General features: G+C 39.1%; 2 protein-coding genes across 2 annotated transcripts in view; one reads left to right on the plus strand and one right to left on the minus strand.

Moving 5' to 3' along the window:
- Positions 1-2,808: 2,808 nt before the first annotated feature.
- PPAT (phosphoribosyl pyrophosphate amidotransferase) lies at positions 2,809-12,456 on the minus strand. Its single transcript, XM_050895559.1, has 9 exons — positions 12,253-12,456; positions 10,794-10,906; positions 10,529-10,674; positions 9,220-9,292; positions 7,209-7,360; positions 5,828-5,955; positions 5,303-5,524; positions 4,417-4,537; positions 2,809-2,984 (listed from the first exon to the last, which is right to left on the minus strand). Exons 1-9 carry the CDS (start codon positions 12,454-12,456, stop codon positions 2,809-2,811), a joined length of 1,335 nt encoding a protein of 444 aa, XP_050751516.1.
- Positions 12,457-18,532: 6,076 nt separating this feature from the next.
- Positions 18,533-23,257, plus strand: part of PAICS (phosphoribosylaminoimidazole carboxylase and phosphoribosylaminoimidazolesuccinocarboxamide synthase) — a 41,789-nt gene continuing 37,064 nt past the window's right edge. Inside the window, exon 1 of the mRNA XM_050895560.1 lies at positions 18,533-18,920. Coding sequence (XP_050751517.1) covers positions 18,533-18,920 — 388 coding nt within the window. The remainder of the gene's footprint in view (positions 18,921-23,257) is intronic.

The raw sequence follows: 23,257 nt of genomic DNA on the forward strand, positions 1-23,257 counted from the left end.
GGGGTGGTGATAAGGCTTCGCTTCTCGGCCGAGCGGCGGCGGCGGTGGGGAGCGGGCTCCGGAGCAGCCCCTGACGGGCTCCCGGCGGGGCGAACGGGGCGTGCCACCCCCTCGGCTGGGTTTTAGAGGTGCCAGCGGGGAGTGAGGGTGACGGGAACGGGTGCCGGCGCTGGGAGGGGGCACCGGTAACGCGGTATGGGCTGCGTGCGGGAGAGGATAGTTTAATATAAGACACGAAATGATTTGCTCCAGCTTCGAGGCGCTTTCAAGGTGACTTTATTAAAGAAACCGTCGATGCGTACTGCCGGCGAGTGCAGTGAAGGGAGAGAGAACGAGAAGATCCGTTCATAACCATTTTTAATATTATGCATGGGAAAAGTTAGACATTAGCTTTCTACTGTTTTGTCACATTTTGTAAGTGATAATTTGGCACAGTTGCATTGGTAATACAGCAGAAACCGTTTCACAGTAAAACATTAAAATAATACAAATAACGACACCGAAAACCAGAGGAGTTTTCTCCCTCAACATATTCATTGCATGTGTCACCCCACTGTATGTGATAAAAAAAGGCCTGGTAACCTGAAGCATAAATCCAGCTGTCAGAGAATAAAATGACACTTGAAAAGTATCTCCCCTTTAACTTAAGGTTTTGAAAAATATGTACTGAAGATTTGGCATGTAGTGTATCTCAAAACTACAGTGCTTACAGTAGCAGACCTAGTAATTTCACTTGCATAACATGGAGAGGAAGAAAGGCATTAGGACTCTTTTATTGAAATCAGAATTATGCCACCTAATGCTCAGATCACATTTAAGCAATTATTACCAGACTTCAAAAATACCAGTTTTGTTGAAAACATGTTGAAAGAGCATTTGCACAAGTTTCATTTACAGTCTGTTCTATAGACAATTTCAGCTAAATCGATAGACTTCTGCTTGCAACCTTGTTAAATTGTGCACCAAAGTTTTTATCTCGAGTAGAAAGGGCTCCTCACATATATCTATAACCTAAGAGCTCGACTTATCCCTTCTTCTAAAAATGACTGCTTTTTTGAGGGGAGGAAAGAAGAAAGGTGAAAAATGTTAATGACAGTTTTTCTGTTTTCTGTCACTCGTCCCTGGTTAATCTGGAAGAAGGGGCAGTCAGAGTGACTCTACCCTGTTCTTTTTTGCTCAGTTTACTGTCTAGATGAACTGTTACGCTTCTGTTAAACAAACAAACTTGCTAATTAGACAGAAGAGATCCACACACATCCCCCACTATCTGGGCTTTGGTGAAGAACACACAGTAAGAGCCCAATGCTCATGAAAATCTAGATTCTCCCATAGGCTTGACTGCAAGTAGGTTCTGATTCCACTGCAGGAGGCACAGTCTTGACTTCGTTAAATATATTTACATGCTTTCTTGAATTGGGACTTTTGTGTTGTGATTGTCTATCAGGCACAATTGCTACAAATCCCACGTAAGAAAGCTCCCATTTGAATTTAATCACCAGTGCTGTAATTCTCAACTATGTGGAACATGATGGGGAAGGAAGAAGCTCTTAAACTTTTTTTTTTTTTACAGTGTCACAAACAATTACAAGGCCAAAATACACAATATTAAATAGAAAATCTAAAATTAAGTTGCTGGTATTCAGTGAAAAAAACTGAGGTATACAAAATACTTTTACAATTGTGCGTAAATTTGCAATAGTTTTCAAAAGGTGCTTTTCCGTTTTCAGCTAGTGGTTCATTGTCCAAGTGGTCTTCATGTATACAAGTAACCATGTAATTGTGACCAATTAAAAAATACAACGCATTCAGTAGCTAATGGTTCTTCAGAACTCTTTTTTTTTTTTTAAACATTACATTTATTCTAACAGCAGTAATGTAGTAAAATAAGACTATACCCAAAACAACTCATAATCTTCAGTTGATACATTGTTTTTACTGTTAAAAATGAAAAGTGACTTTATTTTTCAGTTTACTTTGGATGTTGACATATGAAAAGCACACTGAGCATTAGCTCAGACTTCAGAAATTGTCAGGACTTATCCTGGAGAAAACACGATGTAAACCAGAAAAAAAATGGCAGTGCCAAGTACTTTTTCTCCTTGCACATCCTACTGGCAACTGATAAAAGCACACGAAAATAATGTAATTATGCTGGACTTCAAGAAAAGAATTTTAAAGTTATAAAACTAGAGAGCTTTTGGCTGAGCATTTCCCTGAGTCTTCATTTTTTAAAATCATATGCTAGACATTATGTTCATAGAATCTGCTACAAAGGGCTTGATTAATAAAGGCTGTTTAGCTATATATGCAAAAGTTAGGTACTTCTGTTCTTAAAAAGCCTAAGCAAGAACTGCTGAGGAAGCAATTCGATTCTTCAGAATCTGGTATTTTTCCTAAGGAGAAAAGCAAACTTCACATACTTTTGCATTAAGACTTCGATAATTTGAAATTACACCACATGATTCACGATTTATGATCAAGTCTAACAGGGGTCTCTTTCGGGGCAAGACCGAAACAAAAAACTCCGGGACTGCTACATAATTAAAAAAACTTTGGTTTTTATAATATTCTATGAGAAAATGGAAGGCACAACTGTGCATCAAAACTGTATGATTTTGTATTTTAATCTGCTTACATTGTTTTCATCAGCACATCGGACTTTCTGTAAGTCTTTACTGTAAAGATGTGTTTTAGTAACTGTAAATAAGCTTTCCGTATTACCTAAATGTACGAAGACTATTAGCAAGAAGGCATCTTTGAAAAAGGTACATTCAACAACAGATGAACTGATGTCCATCCACTAAAAATTCACCATTCTAGCTCTACAGGATACTCTCCAGTGAGACACGCTGTGCAATGACCAATCTTTCCAACGCGTGATTTCTGGGTTTTAAGGCTGTTCTCATTCTCTTGTCTTGCTTTGATGCTTTCTTGCACGGACGATACCAGCCCTTCCACAGAAAGATAGACAACACTGTCTGCTCCTAGAGGAAATAAAGAATTCATCAGTTAAAGCTGCAATATTGTACCAAATGCAATGCTCTTTGGAAATGCAGTCACATTATTGTATGGATTATGATGCCAGGTGGATCACCTTACCTAAAGAGAATGGATATGAAAAATTATCAGACCATAAGAAGCCTTCTCAAATTCTTTGTGCAGGGAGCAGACTCACTGAAATCTAGACAGAAGGTTCTCAGTTGGGAACAAATATGTCACACATACTGCAAAAATAGAAACAAAGTCCAGAGTGTGGATTAAGACACCCTAAACTCCCTATAGTTTCCCAGAGTTACCTGTAGTTCAGCTCTGGAAGCAGATGTGTGCATGGCTGGTGCTTCCCAAATTGAGCACCTGGGACTACAAACGCTTACGGGGACTTGGAGGAGAGGAAGACCATCGTGTTAAAAAAAATTCAGTATGCAGTTCATGCAAACGTTCTAGCAGTACGGAAGTTTGGTAGCTTTTTCACATCATTAGTTTTCTATCGTTTGCACTCATTATTTTGTGAATAATACTTAAAAATGAGATCCTACAAACTTGAAATATTTCAACATGCCTTCACAATAATTTTGGGGAAAAGAATTCATTGCAATATTAGACAGTAAGTATTTAACACAGGAAATCCGAGTTTACGGTTTCCTAACTGTAACCACAGCTATGTTCTTAAACCATTTTTTAAAATATTTTGCAGCACAATAGGCCATATATAGTAGATCTCCTCACTCACAAGCCTTCACGTGACTTCTGTTGCTGATATCCTGATGAAGAGCACGTCATTTACCACATCACAAGCAACATAAGCTGTTGGTTCTTCTTTTGTTCTGCTGCAAACATGACTCATTCTAGAGATTTGAGAATGTATTTAACATTCTCTGATTAGTTTCAAATGTCATTTCTTTCAAAGTCAAATATATAATGCAGTTATTTACATAAATTTAAATTTGTAGAAAAATCAGTGGGCATCTACAAATTCCGAACATATTTTTACAAATATCTCATGAAAGTGAAACTACATTAGCTTTTCATTACAGGACAGATTTTCACCACATATTTCCTTCCTGGTATTTTGCATACAGTAGCTCCTTGTTCTAAAGACTTTCCCAGAAGGAGCTCTAAGTATTGGAAAGCTGTGTTGTCACACCTTATTTGTAACTTATGATTATGCAATTATTCTAATGCCTTCTATTGTTTGGAGAAATATAATTCACTAACTGTTAAAAAAAAGTGCGTAACTAAATTGGTTTGATCCGTAGGGTACTCACAGTGCAGAAATTTAGTGTGTCAACCTTATGATTTTTTAGTCAGTTTTGCCACTGTTGCCTTGATGTGTTGCCCTTTATTTTGATGTAGACAATGAAACACCTACAGGTAAAATCTCTCTCTCAAAAAAAAAAAAAAAAAAGTAGCATTTACCTATATAGTTTGCAAGATCATGAAATTCAGGTCTGTTGGCAATGAGTTCTTCTTTAGTTGGAATGTTTATTCCCATGTAACAAGGAAATCTTATGGGAGGTGAAGCCACACGGATGTGCACCTGAATAAAAACAGTTTCAAAACAGACCGCTATAAGGTAAAAGTCAGCAATAGCAAAGTCCCAGTTCTGCAAAATAATCACGAAGAACAGAACACAGCACTACACAGAAGTCATGGAAGTGTTAGAAGTAAGATACAGGTTTTTTCAGATGCCAACACAGCAGGAGAGAGAAAGACAGTTTTAGAATTTATTTTTACAGTATTTCCTCATGTTATTAAAAGGTTCCATCCTGATTTTGCTTTTCTTCTGTGGTGTTCAATCCTTGATGCACGTTTCAGTTTACAAAGTCAAATATTATACAGAACATTTTTTCTCCAGTGACAGACTTGCACATTCTGTTTCAACTAAAAATCTTAATCAATGAAAAATTTTGTGCGCTAGTGACTTAAGGCACGTGCCTGTTTACTGCAGTATGTGGTTGTACTTAATGCAGTATCACAAGTCACACGTGTCAGGAATACCACACCAATTCTTGATTTTCTGATCTTACCTAATCTGTTTTCCATTCTCTCTTTATTTGCCAGATAGTGCTTTATAAATGGAGACCTGTTCCTCCCCGCTTAATGTCCCAAAAATCACAGTCATACAAAAGAAACTTCTCAACCTATCTTCACAATAAACATGCACTAGCCATTGTTTTTTTGCACATTTGCTCTTTTAAATAAGGAAACAATGTATAGTACAAATGAAGACAAACCCCTGTGCTTCACCCCCCCATCAATCTTCAGTTTACATCTGTTTTGTACTGACTGAAAATTAACTTACCTCTTTGGCTCCTGATTCTCTCAGTAGTTTTATTATGGGTGAAATGGTATTGCCCCTCACAATTGAATCATCAATGATAACAACTCGCTTGCCTTTAAAATTATCAGACAGAACGCCAAACTTCTTTGCAACACCAAGTTGCCGTAACCTCATATTTGGCTGGATAAACGTTCTTCCTACATACCGGTTTTTACAGAGTACTTCAACATATGGCAGCCCACACTGTAAACAGGAGACAGTTAAACAGAATTAGTGTCTAAAGAACTGGTTATTCTCAGTTACTGTTTTTTTAAAGCAACCTTAGGACTTAGTAGGACTTCACAGTAACCAAAAAACTTTGAAATACCTTAATATAGTGGAATAAAAACAGAGAAAACAAGTGCAGATGACTCAATAGGAGTACCCGGCATACTCAAGATACAAAGTATCAATACAAAACTCTAACAGGCCATACCATTATACTCCATTACAAAAAGAGGTATGTGTAAATATGCTTGGGGAAAAAAAAGGCAAGTTAACATATACCTTTTGAGCATAACCAAGAGCTGCTGGGGTTGCAGACTCTGGAACAGTGCTGACCAGGTCTGCTTCCACGGGTGCTTCAATAGCAAGCTGCTGCCCGCATCTTCTCCTGACTGAATACACCATCTGACCTACGAACAGCAAGAAGTGTTTTTCCTGGTATGCGTAATTCAGATTTCCTCTCAGTTTACTGTACAAATTTCTGTGCCAAGTTGCAGGCATAGAAGTCACTGAGAAAAGCTCCAGAACTAATAAGCAGTCACTCACATAAGGTCATTTTTTATTTCCTTCCATAATGTCATATCCTAACATTCACATTCATGTCACTACACAGAGAATTAAAATCCAGTTTGTCCTAATTGGGTAACTAAAGGTCCTGTGGATGTTACAAAATCTATTTACAGGAGGAAAGAAGTAGAAATTATGCCTGCCTGTTCATAACATATATATTCTATTTTTAGGCTGGTTTCTCTAGCAGACAAAGTTTGTGCAATCCTGCTGTCTGCCTCTGCCCACTTATTAACTTTGAATCAGTTGGCAAAATTTACCCCAAATTTAGTAAGGGGATAAGAGGCCTCAGAAACTTTTAAGGTCCTAAAAAATTTGTAACATGGGAGGGAACTGGAGGTATTGTGATGAGATGAGGCACAGCAAAGGGTACAGGAGCAGTACTAAGGAATACAAGAAGTGAGGATGTTGAAGGGTAAGAGGATCATGAAAAAAAGGGATGTGGGGTGAAACTGGCTTTATAAGGGCAGGGAACTGTACTGGATCAACAGATGGCATGTCCACAGAAAGCAAAGAAGAGCTTGTTTGCTAGGTATGAGAGTACTGGCTAATACCTTGTCACTGAGACAATTTTTGAGGGCTTCTACTGAAATAATAATAAAAGCATTAGACTGACAACCCCAAGTACTTGATAATGCATAGATTTACAAGTTATATTAAAAGCATCTTCCTGAAATAACCCTTTCTTGCAAAGAAAATGCCAAAATAAAGTTGTTTTGCAGATCCTATTTCATAAGTCTAATTTTCAGAAAGTTTTCCAAGAACCAATACCGTTCCTTTCTTGTCTCTCACTTTTAAGGGATATTTCCTCTACCTTAATCATGTTTGTGGCTCTTTTCATCCCTTCCATAGGGCTACGCAGGCAGCCTGACTGAGGCCGTATGCACAGCCAGGAACAGGAAGGCGATGTCACATGCTCCTCCTGAGGAGTTTTATCTCCTCAAGAAGTGTGCCAACCCATTCTGTCCCAGCCCTGCTCTGCAAGCTCGCATTCGGTGGTACCCTACTATGATCCCAGATCCTTTCCAGAGTCATTGTTCTCCAGGATACATCTCCCACTATTTAGGGAGGAGCTTTGCATGTTACGTCTTCTTACCTTCAAAAATACTGTCTGGTCTTGCAAAATAAACATATTCAAAGATGCAGAATGCTGACGGATCTCCTTCAGGTCTTGGTACAACATCCAGTGTCTGGACATCATATCTGGATATTTTCACAATCTCTCCAGGAAGGACCTCACGATAGTACCTTGAAAGAGAAATATGTAGCATTCAGAAATGTCCTGAACCTGGCTGATAGTTTTGAAATATAAACAAGATTCAGCTGCCAGGAAAAAATGCTTTTGAACATCCTAACATGACAATTTGCTTATGTCTTAGGATTCGACCTGGAGTGTTTTAAGACCAACACGCTAAGACAAGTGACCCTCACTAAAACAGCCTGAATTAATACCCAAAAGCAGTAAATTAATACTTAGTACAAGAGAATTATGGTATTCTTCCTATATGTGAGATGTACAGTACTCAGTCTAGTACAGGCTTAATTGAGATTAAATACATTTTAATAATTTAGTCCTGGATCAATACTAGAGGACTTTTCTATGAAAGCTAATAAACATTATAATGCAATATGAAAAACATAATCAAGAATAAAGATGGTAGCCAAAAAAATCCTGCCCCACAAGCCGGTATCTAGAGAAATATCTGTCTAGTGGCGACAGGCAGCTACCCCTGAATGACATAAAGCTGACTGGAAATGTACGTTCCAATTCTCATATCTGAAGAAATATGGAATAGCATTAGGTTTATTATGTTACACTGTTCTACCTTATTAAACATTTTTCTCGGCCCTTTAGTGAGTCCTCAGGTGGCTATTCTAACAATTTCGATGTAAATCTATCCCAAAATATTGAAATATTCTGGAGATATAAATCAGAGGTGAGCAAATCTGTGATTATTTGCTGGTCAGATACTAGCATTAGCAGGCAGCAGCACTGGCTACAGCAGAAGTTTAGACAAAATGGCTTTTTCAAAAACCCACAGGCTTCAGCTGATGGTCCTACATGGTAAGCTTCTCTTAACAGATTTTGAAGAAGTTTCAGAAAATGGTTATTCTTATCCATATGTAGAAAGAATTGTCTCAAGAAAGCCCCTGTTACCAACAGCTAATAGTTCCTACAGAGACAGGGGAGAAGTTACAGCAAAAGAACACAGAACACCACACCTACAATAAACACTGCAGAATGGAATAAAAGACCTCTAAAGTGCAGTCACGTTGCCTCCTGATCTTGCTTTACATTTCTTTCTATTTGGTAGTTGTGTTCTTACTGCAATTTTTCACAGTTTTTTATTTGAAGAGGATCCAACTTTACTTATTAGTCTAGTCCTCAAATGCACATTTTTATAATGTCTGATTAGGAAATTAAATATGCTTCCTCATAATCTTTCTTACTTTAATTATGTTTTAGTTCACAATTGCCTTCCACTCCAAACTTCTAAAGATCAATCTGCGGTCTCCCGAAGGGCCTCTTAATGTTCTCTTTTTGTCCAGAGAAAGTATCACACCTTTCTTTCCAGAGTATTGTAGCTAGAGAGGTAACGTGAATGTCATCTCACGTTTTGGCTCTGATGGGTGTTTGCACGCATCAAAATAGTTTCAAGTGCCCATCATTTTTTTCAAACAAGGAAGCTGGGTCATCAGTATATGCTACAGCTCAGGTTAGTCCAGCCTGTGAGCTACCAATGTAACCTTTCTGTAGTTGAAGAATTATTTTGTAATACAATGATTCTGCTGCAAACGAGGCTAAAATTAAAAAGTTATATGGATAACCAGGTTTAATGCAACAAGTAAGAGGCATTTACTTTACAACAGTAAAGTCATCTTTACTGTACTTTCTGAACAAGTAATTCTTCTTTTACATTAATCTGTTCAAGAAAATAAACTGGCAAAAAACAGGACTGGCAAAAAAACCCCTCCAAACAGCCCAACAAACTAATCCTTGATGTCTTTCACATTGTTATAGATTATGATATTTGGCAATTTGGGGTTTAATGTTTAATCGCTGCCTGAGGAGAGCTTTCAGATAAAGTGAGAACCGGGGCACTTACTCTGCACCGATAGACAAAAAGCTACAGGATTCAGAAGAGACTACCCATCCTTCTGTTTCACTGTTATCTTTTCCTGAAATGAAAGATTTCAGTTAGAGTCCACAATTCTTGTTACCATTACCCCCCCACAATTGCATTTCTACTGCAGTATCTGGCTTGCTATGGTTTAGGTTTCCAACTGCACAATTAAAGACTGGTAATTTCTAACTAAAAGGTATAGCATTCCAAAGTTTCTGTAATATTATTTAAAAAAAAAACCCAAAACGTAAACATCGTAAACCTGTTCTAGGCAAAAGTGGAAGTAACAGCATCATATTCACAGTTCATGGAGAGAGACAATTCAGATAACTACCTTTGTTATCTCCGCACTATTTCAAACTTTCCCAACTCTAGTTCAGTGACTTTAGATATACATAATTACTTTTGTTCACACAAGAAACTCCTTACTTTTCCTGTGCTAAATGTGTTGATAGATAGATCCTTTTGATTACAACGGATGCTGGATTGAACTCCGATAAGGAGAGTTTTCAGAGACAGGCACAGGAAAGAGCGAATGGTGTGACATAGGGTAGGAATGTTTGTATGCTTTAAAAAAATCTTGATAATCTTTCTTGTGGTTAAAATTACCACATTATGTGAAGATATGGAAACATTTACTGCTTTGCCTTTGAATTATTTTATTTTTATACAGATGAACAGATTTTAATCTCACTTCATGGAAAATACTGATTTGCAGGCTAAACAGGAACACAAAGAATTTTTCCCATAAATTGATTGTGTAGTATTCCATTACCATACTACGTGTGACTGGGAGTGCTTGGAATTTAGAAATACATTGCCAGTAATCCAACAGTTTTCGGCCACCTTACTACAGGAGAAAGGAAGAAACCAGACTTGTTTCTGGACTGGACATAGTCCTGAGCAACCAGCTCTAGGTGTCCCTGCTTGAGCAGGAGATTTGGACCAGATGACCTCCAGAGGTCCCTTCCAACCTCAGCCCTTCTGTGATTCTGTTCATCCCCGCTTTCCTGTTTAGGTGATGAGATGTTAGTTAAATTTTCACAAATGTTCTGTTACAGTTGGGCTGCCTAATTCTGACACAGTCATCAGGTGACTAGGATTCCCTTTTGCTGGGAACAGAAAAGATGTTTGCAGACTTCCTACAAATTATTTTTTCCTTACCAACATTTTTTTTGTTTTGAATTTTCAAAACTGACTTCTGCATCACATATTCCTACTTACACCTCAGTAAGTGTACCTATACGTATATGTATACATATATGTATATGAATATATATGTATGGTTTACCTTTTCCATTCATGTCCCCTACTGGAATAAGGCGACCAATGCAGAGTGGGCGATTCCCATACGGATCACGTACTGCATAGATTATGTCTTTATGCATAATTAGCAATGAATATGAAGTTGGAGTTTCATTCATTAAATTTTTTATTCTGAAATGAGACATAGGTGAACATAATTGTGTGTCACACAAACAGCTGTGTGCATTTACAGCTGCACATCATGCTGAGATCAGATTGCTGTTCTTGATTCTGAAACCCATCCTCCTCACCTTGCTACCCAGTCAGCTGTATCGTCATTTTCTAGAGGAGGTGTGAAGGCCAGCAGCTGGGTGATCAGCTCACTGTCAGAACTGGTCGACAGTCCTACACCATGCCGCATAAGCTTTTAAGACACAAAACAAAAGTGTTATCAACATTAAAAAAAAATCCCACATAACGCTGCTCAGATTTTAATCTAACACCACCTTTGTGCAATGAACAAATGCTTTAAAACATATCAGTGCTTCAGGTGATCAGATCATAATAATGTCAAATTTCTTCCAACGAACCAAATATGTAAAAAGAGCTGGTACAATCATCTATGCTTGGTACCACACTTCTCCCTTTGCATCTCATTCCTTTGCTCCACATGCAACCAAAATTAATACCACCAATATTCAGGGCATAAATTCATGTTTGGGCCATTTAATCAGCCTTGTGCTTCTGCTTGCTCTGGGAAGAGAGGTAAAATATACAAGGGAAAATATGAAATTACCTATAGCAGATACAGAAAGAGATATCAAGGCAGAATGGTGGTTTGGGCACAAAGCAACAACAACAAAAAAAGAGGTGTGAAGGGAAGCAGAGTAGGATTAAAAAACTGAAATGCTACAACTTAAAGTTTGCTAGATCTGGTCAGTCAAATTGTTCTGTCTTGGCATACTTATGCTTCTAAGGGAGAAGAGAATCTGCAGTGTATCTAGCCAAGTATTACAACCCATTCAATGCTGTTTGCATTACAGTTCCTAATTTTTATCTTTAGAAATCATTTTACATCTCATGGAACTCCGATTCTCCACTCTCCATCTACATTTCCTCACCACTGTTTTTTTCACCCATCCTTTCATACACTTGTGGCTCTGATTAAAGACAAGCTATGTTCCTTTGAGCATGCCATACGTTTGCCTCACTTCAATGCAAGAGTATGTCCTCTTGCTTTCTGATGGAACATATCATAGAAGAGATTTCACAGTGAAACATCTGCTAAATTTTAATTTGGTTCTTTAATACATACCCTCCTAGCTAAACACACTATAAAATTTGGCATTTGTTGGTTTATGTCCCGACAGTGCTCATGATTAATTTTGCAAGCCAGAAATACAAATAAAGACAATATTCCAAACCAGACATTTCATATTACAATGCACAAGCATATGATTTGCTCCTTCTATCAGCCACCACAAAGGAGCAGAGCTTCAAACCAAGCTACCTTCTGTTATGGCTGAGTTAGTTTTCTCACTTGATCAATAGGAATGTGACCATCAGTCTAGAGGATTGGTGAATTATCCCATGACAGTTACAAATGCCTCCCCTCCCCAGGACTTTTTTCCCCCAAAATGATCTATTTTGATTATGGGGCTCTTTCTCTACTCCAAGCAGTTTGGTATTAAGGAAAAGTCATAGCAAACTTATTGCTCATTGCTGCCTCAGAAAGAAACGATGCCAGAGCCTCCCAAAGGAGATACTAACCTTCCTCCTGAGTCGTACAGCGTTTGTTAGCTCCCCGTTGTGTGCCACAGCGATCTTCCCATGAAGAGTCTCTACAACAAAAGGCTGGCAGTTCTGCAGCTCAGAAATTCCCGAGGTGGAGTACCTCGTGTGCCCAATACCAAGGTTTGAAACGTACAGCTTCTTCAGGCTGTCTGCATTGAAGACGTGATTTATAAGACCCATTCCCTTCGGGAGAAAAAGAAACAAAAGTTCTGTTTGATTTTGTTCTCCTGGCAACTTCCTCATTTCTGCTTGTGTTTGTTTTTGGTACAGCATTAATGCAAGCAACTTTAACAGAAAGGCAAATAACCTGAAAGACATGGAAAAGAAAGAAGCTGAGCAGGTGTCACAGTGATAGATCAGATCCCATTATTCCTGTTTTTAAATAAAGCAATATACATTTTTGTGCTGAGGATTTTCATGGAACAGTCTATTCACGGACTAAAAATACATCTTCTGAAAAACACTACCAACTGTTGTGTTGTTTAAAAACACCAGGAAAAAGACTGCCAGAAGACAGGCAAAGAAGAAAAAAGCTGCGAGAAGGAAATTCTATGTAGAGAACACCTTTTACAAGTTAGCAGTATATTGGATTTACTTTTATACTCGGTCCATGATAATGTTTATTAGATTCCACTGTCATTCTTGCCAATGTAAGAAGCAAAGCTTTTTTCAATAGATTTTATTGTTTACTTAAAACAAACTTTTCATATCGCCAACAAACTTTAGATAGAAGTTGCCTTCTATCTAAAGCAGAAGTGCATCAAAACGTTTTAGTCAGCCATCAGGAGCTTCTTTTGGCAACAAGTACTATGTGGAGACAATTTAGCAGCAGAACAGTCTGAAAAAACTGCACAGAGAGTAGAAATTAAGACTGGATTCCAGGCCCTCCTACAAACTCCTGCTTCTGCCGCTGCCTGTGGAAAATATTTACATCCTTCTATGCTCGGTTTCCCTATCACACGTGGTAATTGTGACATACACAATAGCACACATGATAACACTCCTCTAGGACCTTCAAAGATACACGGGAGAGGTCTGAAGCTGTGAATGGTTCATAACCTGTGCTGTAGGTACAACAACAAGAGAGTGGGATGGGACAGGAAGGACGGCAATTGGTTGAACTGTTTTCAGAGCTCAACCAAAAGAGCTTAAAGAAAGCTCAGCTTTAGGGTATTCGCTGCTGTGACTGCTAGCTACAGAGACAGAATACCAAGAGGCTGTGGTTGCACATGTGGTTTTAGGATACTTACTATCACGTTAAAAGGTTACTGCCTCAAACTGTCAAACTGGTATAAGTTTGCTTTAATTGTTCAGCAAACTTTATGTCAGATCAATTATCATCTGTTGTCTCACAGATGACATAAAGGTGGTCTAGAGTCTATGTCATGTGCTCATATATGCACAGAAATGCAACCATGCACTCTTATTTTACTTAGGCCAACTTTATCCTAAAAGGAGTTCTGGCAGTTCACACGTCCAGTATTAATGGATGTGGCCGCGTTAAGCATTGCAATAGCTTAAACAAGCAATGTTGTTTTAAACCAGATTTGGTTATACAAGTACCTAATTTTTTGATTGCAGTTTGAAATATTCCTCTGATTTAGATTGCGCTGGTGTGGGATGGCAAATGTGAATTACACCAGTATAAAAAGTTCCCAATGAAGACAATCTTATGTCTGTATTATACAAGGCCTGGTACATGCCAGTACATGAGGAATAGCTACTTTAATATATTTTTCTGCATATCCAAGTGTGAAACAATCAGACAAAGTCTTTCTCCTACTGGCATCGCTATGTCTATATAAGAGATTTAAGTTTTTCCACATCCTGAGCTAATAGAGCTATGACAGTAATGTTTTGTTATACAAATCTAGCTGAAAGGCTCCAACAGACAAATCTGGATGAGTCTTTCTGGAAAAGTTTAAAACAAAGGATTAATAGCCTTTGTCAAGGGCTATTAATCCATGGTCAAAGGCTGGCAACAATCAGAAGGGAACACATACCCATGCCTTAGGTGTTCCTACTCTATATATTAGGTATTCGTATATATGTATTTGTATATATATACTCTAATATATGTATTAGGTGTTCGTACTCTAATATATGTATTGCCTTAAACTGTTGACAAAGGTGAGTTTGCACGGAAGCATTGGGTAGTAAATCAATGCAGTGAGAAGCAGGCACCTTTTCCATCCTGTTGTCTCTGCTATGAAGAAGAGTAAACCCGAGTTTGGAGGACAAATGGATACAGTAGCATCTTAGCTGCTGACATTTTTATGGACTACTTTACAAGTCAGAGTCCTAAATACATTTTCACCAGTATAAAAGACCCAAATGTTTGTTACATTAGCACCACTTCCAGGATTAAACAAGTCATATAAATTGTACTCCACAGGCTCTTTATTACACTGTGGTTATTACAGATTTTTAAAGTGCTGTAGCTGAGAAACATATTTCAAGGATAAAAGAAACCATCACATGCTCTGCAACTCTTAAAATATCAAAGCTGATATGATGAGATAGTCAATTAAATTCTTAGCATGACAGCTAAGTATTGCAGCTCAGTAACATAGAAACAGTACAAATTATGATATCACCTGCTGGAAGTTCATTCTGAGCAGCTCTTTTTACTATGAGATATATACAGCAGCCCACTTTAAAGGAAACTGGAATTCCTGCAAACCTTAAGGAAAGCTGAAACCCAAGCAGGAGCAGGAACGAAGAACAGATAACACGGTGCTGAAGTTGAGAAAAGTTGCATTTAAAAGTGTGTGTATGTGTGTGTGTGAATCAGGCTGTAAGTAACAGATAGGAGGGTGGAAATGCCTGAAGAGGCGACAAACATGATGCTTGATGAGACAAGATTTTGTGTGAGGCATTGAGCAGTCATGCATACACGCTGCTGCAGCAAAGCAGTTCTTACTCTTGGACTCATTTGAACAGCTTAATTAATCTTCCTCAGAGACCTCTGAACATGAAGACAAACTGCTTTCTGATTGCCATCAGAGAACACACATCAAGAATTGCCCCATGGTTATTTTGCTGATGTAGTTTTATTTCCTGCTCTTCCTTATTTCTCTGTTCTTCCAGGATGGAATAGACTGATGACTGTGTTTTTCCTTATCACTATTCAATACAGAATGAGCAGAAATATCCCCAGAGCATGCAGATATTCTCCTGGCATAATACTTTCGAGGCTATGGCCATTTTATGTCTTTTAACATCCCCTGGGATTCTCTCAGCTCGAGAAAGACTGCGTGACCTTCTCAGGCCTCCGTTCAATCTTTTATTCTGTTTATTTTTACCTATGGGTAAAGTAGCTGCCACTTCCTTGAGTCTCACTAACACAAGATCCATTTGCTTATACACAGCCTGTAACTGTATTTCTTTTCTCTTGATCTCAAGTTGCATCGGTGGTCCAGAGTTAACACCTTAGGTGCGGGGTGACTTTGGTAAGTAGTTTTTGTGACATCAATAGCCTGATCTGGATACTTCTGTGTGTCTACCACTGTGTGCATGGATACACCCAGCAGGATAACATTGGCATATTTGTTTTAAACATGCACTTAAGACAGAAATTGCACAAATAACAGAATTAGATACTATCACTGACAAAACCAAAACAGTCCATCAAAACATGTTACTTTCTCTCTAATTACTCCGTTTCCTAGCTGAAGAAAACTTTCATGCATCTCAGTTAGGCATCTACAAAACATTCATGTACATTTTACCTTGTGCACTTTGAATGCCTGGGATGACTCTCCATCACTTGTCACAATTCCAGCACTCTCCTGGCCCCTATGGTCAAAACATAATAAACATAAAGCACTGAAATGCTTAGAATGAAATGCTTTAACATACAATGGATTGGTGTTTTCATCTGTCCTTTACAACATGAAATTTTATTGTAAGCTTATTTGTTGTTTTATTTTACAGGCTTGTAATCAAAACTGGTTTCTTGCCCATGTTATGCTTTATTTCAAAACAGTCACATAAGGTTTGTGCCTAAGCCCACTGAATTCAGTGGGACTCTTTCCACTAATAAGCACTGGCTCAGTCCTGTTTCAGTGTGGGCATAAAATAACAGCAGATGCTTAATCTGAAAAGCCACTTTGCAGTGATAGTCTAGGCTCCAGTAGTAGGCTTTATAGCACTACTCTATTTCTGCTTTGGTTTGGGGAAGGGTGTTAAGAAACTGATGTTTTTGCCTAAGGGAATGCGTTGTCTCTTCCACTGATCATCTATGCAGAAGCTTTTGCATTCTTGCACTTAAGCAGTCAAGCTAGCATTTACACCTCTAAAAGGTATATGGACCCTCTGATAAAAGTGTTTGAGCACATAAAACTAATATCGGGCATCACAGCTTCTGAACTCAAGCAAAACAAGTCTGGTGTACAGCGTCACTGCAAATGGAAGTACTTCTCTTACAGCAGATCAGCCTCAGGCTGGCAGTTGTGCTTTGTTGAGCAGAAGAGCTGTATCAGCTGAAATGACAGAGTTTTCCCTAGCCTGCTCCCTGTCCTCCCCAGCCCTGTCTCCAGGCTCGGTCCCCTGGGGCACACGCCCAGCCCACGGGCAGGCAGCACGGGCAGGTTCCCTGATGCTGCCCTGCCAGAGGCAGGCAGAATACTGCAGAGCTGCCCAAGGTTTATAATTCAGTCCTTATCCATTGAAAAGGTATGTTTTGCAGACTGGATTTTTTGTGGGTAACAGCGCAGGCTGCTTGATCTTCCTTTAAAAGGCTTCCTGGAATAAGGCAGAGTGTTACCTCTAACAAAACTGCTGCCATGTACTCACTCACCAAGCCTGTAACACTCATAGGGACTTTGGTGGACTGGTAAGCTCCTATTCCACTCTCATATATAATAACGACCGAAAAGCAAAAATGTTTTTCTTAAAAAAGGAAACACTTAAAATATTTTTAGAATATTAGACGAGGATGCTAAGATGATTAGACTGGTTCAACTCAACTGAAGTCACTGGAATTATTTAGTATAAGCAATGATAAAATTTGGCACAAAAAACCCCCTACAGAATGGATTCTAATCTACAACTGACCATGCTCATTACAAATTTTCTCCAATTCCTAAAATCCCTTTATTGGTCACTAGCCCCAGTTGCATGTAAAGCAAAATTTTAAAGGATATTTGCTTACAGAAAACCACACCAAACAAACTTCACACCTATCTGAACGAATTTACCCTGTTATTGACACAGATCTTAAAGAGAAAAACCAGAGATGAGGACATTCTTAAACACATTTATTCTAACTCAGGAAGATGTCCCATCTATAAACACAAAGACTGGTAGTAAACTTAAGGGTTGATACACTGCATTCAGCAGCTTTTAATTCCAATGTTAATATTACAGGCAATTTCTATTTAAATACTGACACTGTTCCTTTAAGCATCAACAAAATCAATAGCGAGAAAGAGGAAAGCAAACATCCCGAACCAAAGGCCCCTGTCAAGTCATTCGATTACATCTTTCATGTAGCACTAATGAAAGAAAAGGAAGCTCAATTTCATTACACAATTTTACCAATTTAGTCAGATTTTTAAGTATGCAAGCTTTTTATTAAAACATCACTAATAACCAATGAATATTAGAGTTTAAAATGTGTACATATGGCCACCAATGCAAACCCAAATACTACACGGACAAGCAAATGCAAAGCAGGATGATCCTCTCCAGGTTACTATCACATCAACTATTGCAAATCTGCGACTTGTTTGGAAGGCTCTGCCGCACGGTTCCCCACTGTTACCCCTGCACGGTTCCCCACTGTAACCCCCACGGGAGACAGGAGCTGCCCCAACGCCCACCCAGCAAAGGGCAGGCAAGAATGGGCTTTGTGGGCGTTTTTTTGGTGGTGTTGTGTTTTTTTTTTTAAAGGAACAAGACAGCGCGACTCTCTTTTTTCTCTCTCCTTACACCACAGTGCTCATCCTGGAGCCCTTTCGGCCAAGAAGGGTTAAAGCAGCCCCATCCAGGCGCTGCCCGGCAGAAGGCCGCGCCGCGCCGCGCCGAGCCCACCGCCCCCCGGCACCGCTCCCGCCCGAGCTGCTTCATCCGCCGGCCTCTCATACCGAGCCCGCTTATTTGGCGGTTTCTCAAGTTACTCCCCTCAGGCAGCTTGAGCCAGTAAAACTAGATCCTTTCATCTCGGCGGAGCTCGCTGACAACCAGCCGTCTGGTTTCCTAGGAAACAAAATCTTGGCTAGAAATAGTGAATCATTTCCAGGTCACTTTCAACATGGAGAGTGGAGCAGGGAAGCATTGGACTGAGGAGGAGGTTAAAGCCTTGTTAAGCGTCTGGTCAGAAAAAAATATCAGAAAGCAACTCCACGGCACCCTGAGGAATAAAGGAATATTTATCTACATTGCTAAAAGGTTGCAGGAGTTAGGAGTTTGCAGGGATTGGAAACAGTGCCGTGCAAAGTATAAAAATCTGAAGTATGAATATAGAATGGTTAAATATGCCCACAACTCGGGGGATGTCACTAAAACCATGAAGTTTTTCCATGATCTGGATGCCATATTGCGATATGAACCTGTCACACAATTAGCAGCAGAAGAAAACGGCAGGTGTTCTGCGACTGAGCCGCAGCTGAACACAAGCCCCACAACAGAGCGCACGCAAGGTAAAAAACTGTTTTTGCTTCTATTTTTCTCTCTTTGCTTAAAAACCAAAGGGAACACAACCAAAGCCTGAGTTTGCTCGAGCCGAAGCGGAGGCTGCGCAGCCCCAACAGCACTGTTAGAACTGACTTGATGCACTCCTCGCGCAGGGGAATAAAATGTTAGCACCCACCAGTGTCGAAGTCTGTAAATACAGCGTAATTCTAGCAAAATTATGCTAACGGCTTGTATTGCAGCCTCGGTGAGTACTTGCCGGTGTCAAGGCTCCTGCACAGGGTTGAAACCTTAAATTAAGAAAAGCTGTTTTCTTTCCCTTTGACATTCGTTGGCAGTACTTTGGAAGCAGGTTTTGTAGAGCTCCAATTCAGATGTAAACTTAAAGAAAGATGAAAGCAAAGGTTGAAACTGTCATGATTTTTTAAAAATCGTTAGTTGTGATAGAAGTGAAATTTAGGATTTTTATTCTTCTTTCTCTGTAACTGAAAATTTAGGTATGATGACTAAAGGTAAATTAAATTATTTTGTAAGCAATTCAACCTAAATATTTGAGAAACAGAGGGATGTTTAATAACTTCTCTTTAAAAATTGTCCTGTAGTGAGGAAGGTAAAAATCATCATGTTTATCAGACTATTTTGAGGCAAACCAAATGAATACAACTGCTTTTATTCTGAAGAGGTTTTTACCAAATTATTTGCATCTCTTGTTTTATTCAGCCCTCTCTACATATGCATTTAAGCTGTGCTTAACATTTCATTAGGGTCAATCTGCTATTTGACATCACTCAAATCTCCTTGTCACATCCTAAATGTCACTGAAGCATAAGCCCCAATAATAGTTATAAGTACCAAAATAACATGGCTAAAAAGAGAAATGCAAAGCTTAGCCATTTGTTCCCACAGTATGTGGCAATTTACATTAATTAAGATTGTGAATCTTTTTTAAGAAAACAAAAAACTCAGCATTAGTAGCAGGGGAGATTGCCAAAGGCACAGAAAAGAGCTGGACATCTAGCTTGCCCTTGTACCCTTCCACGTCTCCCTCTACAATGCTGTTTCACAGGTCTGAGGAAAAAAAATTGCCATTTTTCTTGTCATTGTTTACCTTAATGAAAAGCTTGACCTTAATTTGTCATCACTAGCAGAAAGCCTCTAAGCTGTCAAAGTCACTTTAAATTAAAATGGCAATTTTATAATATTTTAACGTGCTCTCTGCACTGTGTATTGCAATCCATTTTTATTTTTAAACTTGCAGAACTGAGGCTAATACAAGCGGTTACACTTGAGGACTGCATGAAACTAAGATAGTGTCCTTCTTCTGAGGATCTGCCCTTAGATTACCTTCTGTGTTTTGATGTAGTTTGCACCAACTGTTAATCCTAACTCTCCTCTGCCTTAGACCTCTAGCAAGTCTAAATCAGAAAAGATTAATTTCAGTTGTGAATCCCAAACTAGAATATATATTAAAAAAATTACCCCTGGGTGAGACACACCTCATTTTGAAGCATTAGGACAGTCTGGTTTTAAAGGTAATATAATTAAATATATCTCTTAAATGCATAAACATTTCTGTTACTCCCTTAAAAAAAAAAACACCAAGTTTTATGGATAAACAAAAATTAAATGCAACTAACTGCAGTAATGCAACACTAATGGTAAGAATTTAAATGCAAAGATTTTCACAACCATAATTCAGCCACAAAGAAAACACACTAAGATAGAAATGTGTCCTGCAGCTATGCAGAATGCACACATCCACAACAAGGGGCAGAGAGAACTGCTGCGACAACATCAACTTTCTTCATTTAAGAATACAAGTCAAGCAAGTAACGCCGTACTAGAGGCCCAGGCCTTTTCCGCCTGCAGTCAGAGTTGCAATGGCTGCCCAGCTCAGTACTTTGAAGGGCACTTGTAAGGCTAAAATGGCATCTCTGGCTCTGCAGCTGATGTCACAAGTTCTTTTGTGGGGGCAGACCTGACTGTGTTGCTCCCACAGAAGGAAAGGCGATCCCCCGCACAGGCGAAGGCAGCCCGCTGCCCCGGCCCCAGCAGTGAACCTGGCTGCTCCCCCACGGCCTGCCGGAGGAAGGGGACTGCTTTAATGTGGGTATCCTCCTCCCTACGGCAAACTGACCAAAGTACGTTTGCGTCCCTGCACGTCCCCTCCTGGGCTTCTCCCTTTCAACCACAGCGTGTTACAGGAGAGGAGGGGAAAATCGTCCCTCCCCTCTTTAAAAAGAGGCCAACAAGCCTTATTTTGACAGAGCTGGAGGAACCAAGGATGTCTAGGCTTGTGATGTGGGTAGCAAGAACAAAATGCTATGAACAAACTAAAACCTGTGCTAAATAATACTGTCCACCATGCACATCCTACTTTATTTTAAGAACCTAGTAGCTATACTGATTTGTTTTGTTTAAAAAGCATGAGAAGGGATAGGGCATACTCCCAAAGAAATTACTGTATTTTTACCATTCTGCTTAGCCTCAGCCTAAATATTCATACCCATCCTTAATGTAAAGCTACAAAGCATGTCTTTGTGTTTCATTTGCTTGATTATTTCAAGTACTGGGAGACTGCTGGGGAGGGGGAGGAAGGGAAAGGAAATAAAAAAGAGACTGCTTTTATGGGACTGGATGATATTTCTACAGTGTTTCCCTCAGGTTTTTTTCATATCTTGTAAAATCAGGGTTTTTTTGAAAGTGTAATTGAAGAAATGAATACTGAAAATCACAATCAAATCTAAGAGAGAGGTGTCTCCGGACAAACTTGGTAGCAACACACACACCAATTCCCAGCTCATTCATGGAAAGATGACACTTTTTGCATAAGCACATACAGCAGTGCAAGCCAGGGATGTTCATGTTGTCCTCCCTAAATACATTGTTTCAGAGGCAAACACAGAGCCGTAGCTTAAATAATCATTAAAAAAGATACAACTCAACATGTTCACTTCTCTTAAAACTTAGTTTGTGTATTATCCCAGTAATCAACAACCAAGAAAATCCATGTAGTGATTGATGGTGCATTATGAAAAATGGTTATCATTCATTAGAGTTCAAATGAATGATGTTCCCATTTTGTTAACTAGTTTTGATTGTTTCAAGTTAAAGCAAGTATTAATAAATCAAGTACTTGATTTACAAAAGTAAAGCTCACCTAGTAATTCATGTTAAGTTACTTACGCTCTTTTATATTTCTCTCTCTGTTTAAATATTAATGCACCGGCCACTTCCCTTGCCCTTCACTTTACCACAGCAAAAGCAGAAAAATTATCAACTCTGAGCAGAAATGCATCAGCAATGAGAATATTATCATCTGTATAAAACTCAGACAGCTACTAGAAATGCAAAAAGATCCTTCAGAAATGCTGACTTGAAAATGCCACTCATACATAGTTTTCCATGTCTGGACTTTAACATTAAACATGTCACTGACAAGTATTTTATATACACTTTTTTTTTAATAAGCGTGCAATAGTCTTATTGAGTAGCTTCTTTGCTCATCAGATGCTTTTTTTCCCCCATCAAATATTCTAACATCTTTTTGTGTTAACTGTTCTTATTTACTGAAAAGAATAAATTGTTTCTTTTAAATATTACAACGTAATTAAACTTGCTCATCCTAGTACCCATGGCACACTCGGCGGCCTTCCAAGAGGGAATTTATTTCCCCTCTCCTAAGTTTGCTTCGCAGCTCGTAAGCAGATAAAACGCCACTCCTGGTGCTAGAGGTGGAGACATGAGCACACCTTTCCCTCCGTCAGCCCGGCCGCAGGGGGTAGCAGCTCCTGCCAGAGAAGCGAGGCGGACAGCTGGGAGCAGTCGGAGATCAGGCCGCTGCATCTATGAGTCATGCTGATCCTTGCTGAAAGTCAGGAGGATTTAGGATAATGTTTTCAAATTAATCCAAATGCAGTTTTCAGTTTCACTTACGTCAGGGATACCAGGTTGCATCCTAACCGCACCTCGTTACTGTTCCTTGTGACGAACTACCGCAGTACCTTTGAACAGGTAGCTTTGATCTGCGTGACCTGCCTGGCTGGAGCTGACAGTAGCTCACTCCCCGTACACTGAATCAACATTTCAAACCTCCTGTCAACATGGTACGTTGAATACAGCGTATTACCATAGAACAACTTAAAAGTCTGTCCTCTGTGAAAATTAAGCTGATTCAGAACCTGACTTACATATGCTGCTTTCCAAACTTACATAGCAATTGCTATAATACTGCTTTTTAAGCAAATGTAGGAACGCTATACTGTGAAAAGCTAGACTGAATCCTGTCAGCTACAAATATGTCTGTTCTCTAGTCACAATACTTTCCCCCTTTCGCTATGCCATT

Source organism: Gymnogyps californianus, chromosome 4 (assembly GCF_018139145.2).
Source record: "Gymnogyps californianus isolate 813 chromosome 4, ASM1813914v2, whole genome shotgun sequence".
Classification (NCBI taxonomy): Eukaryota; Metazoa; Chordata; class Aves; order Accipitriformes; family Cathartidae; genus Gymnogyps; species Gymnogyps californianus.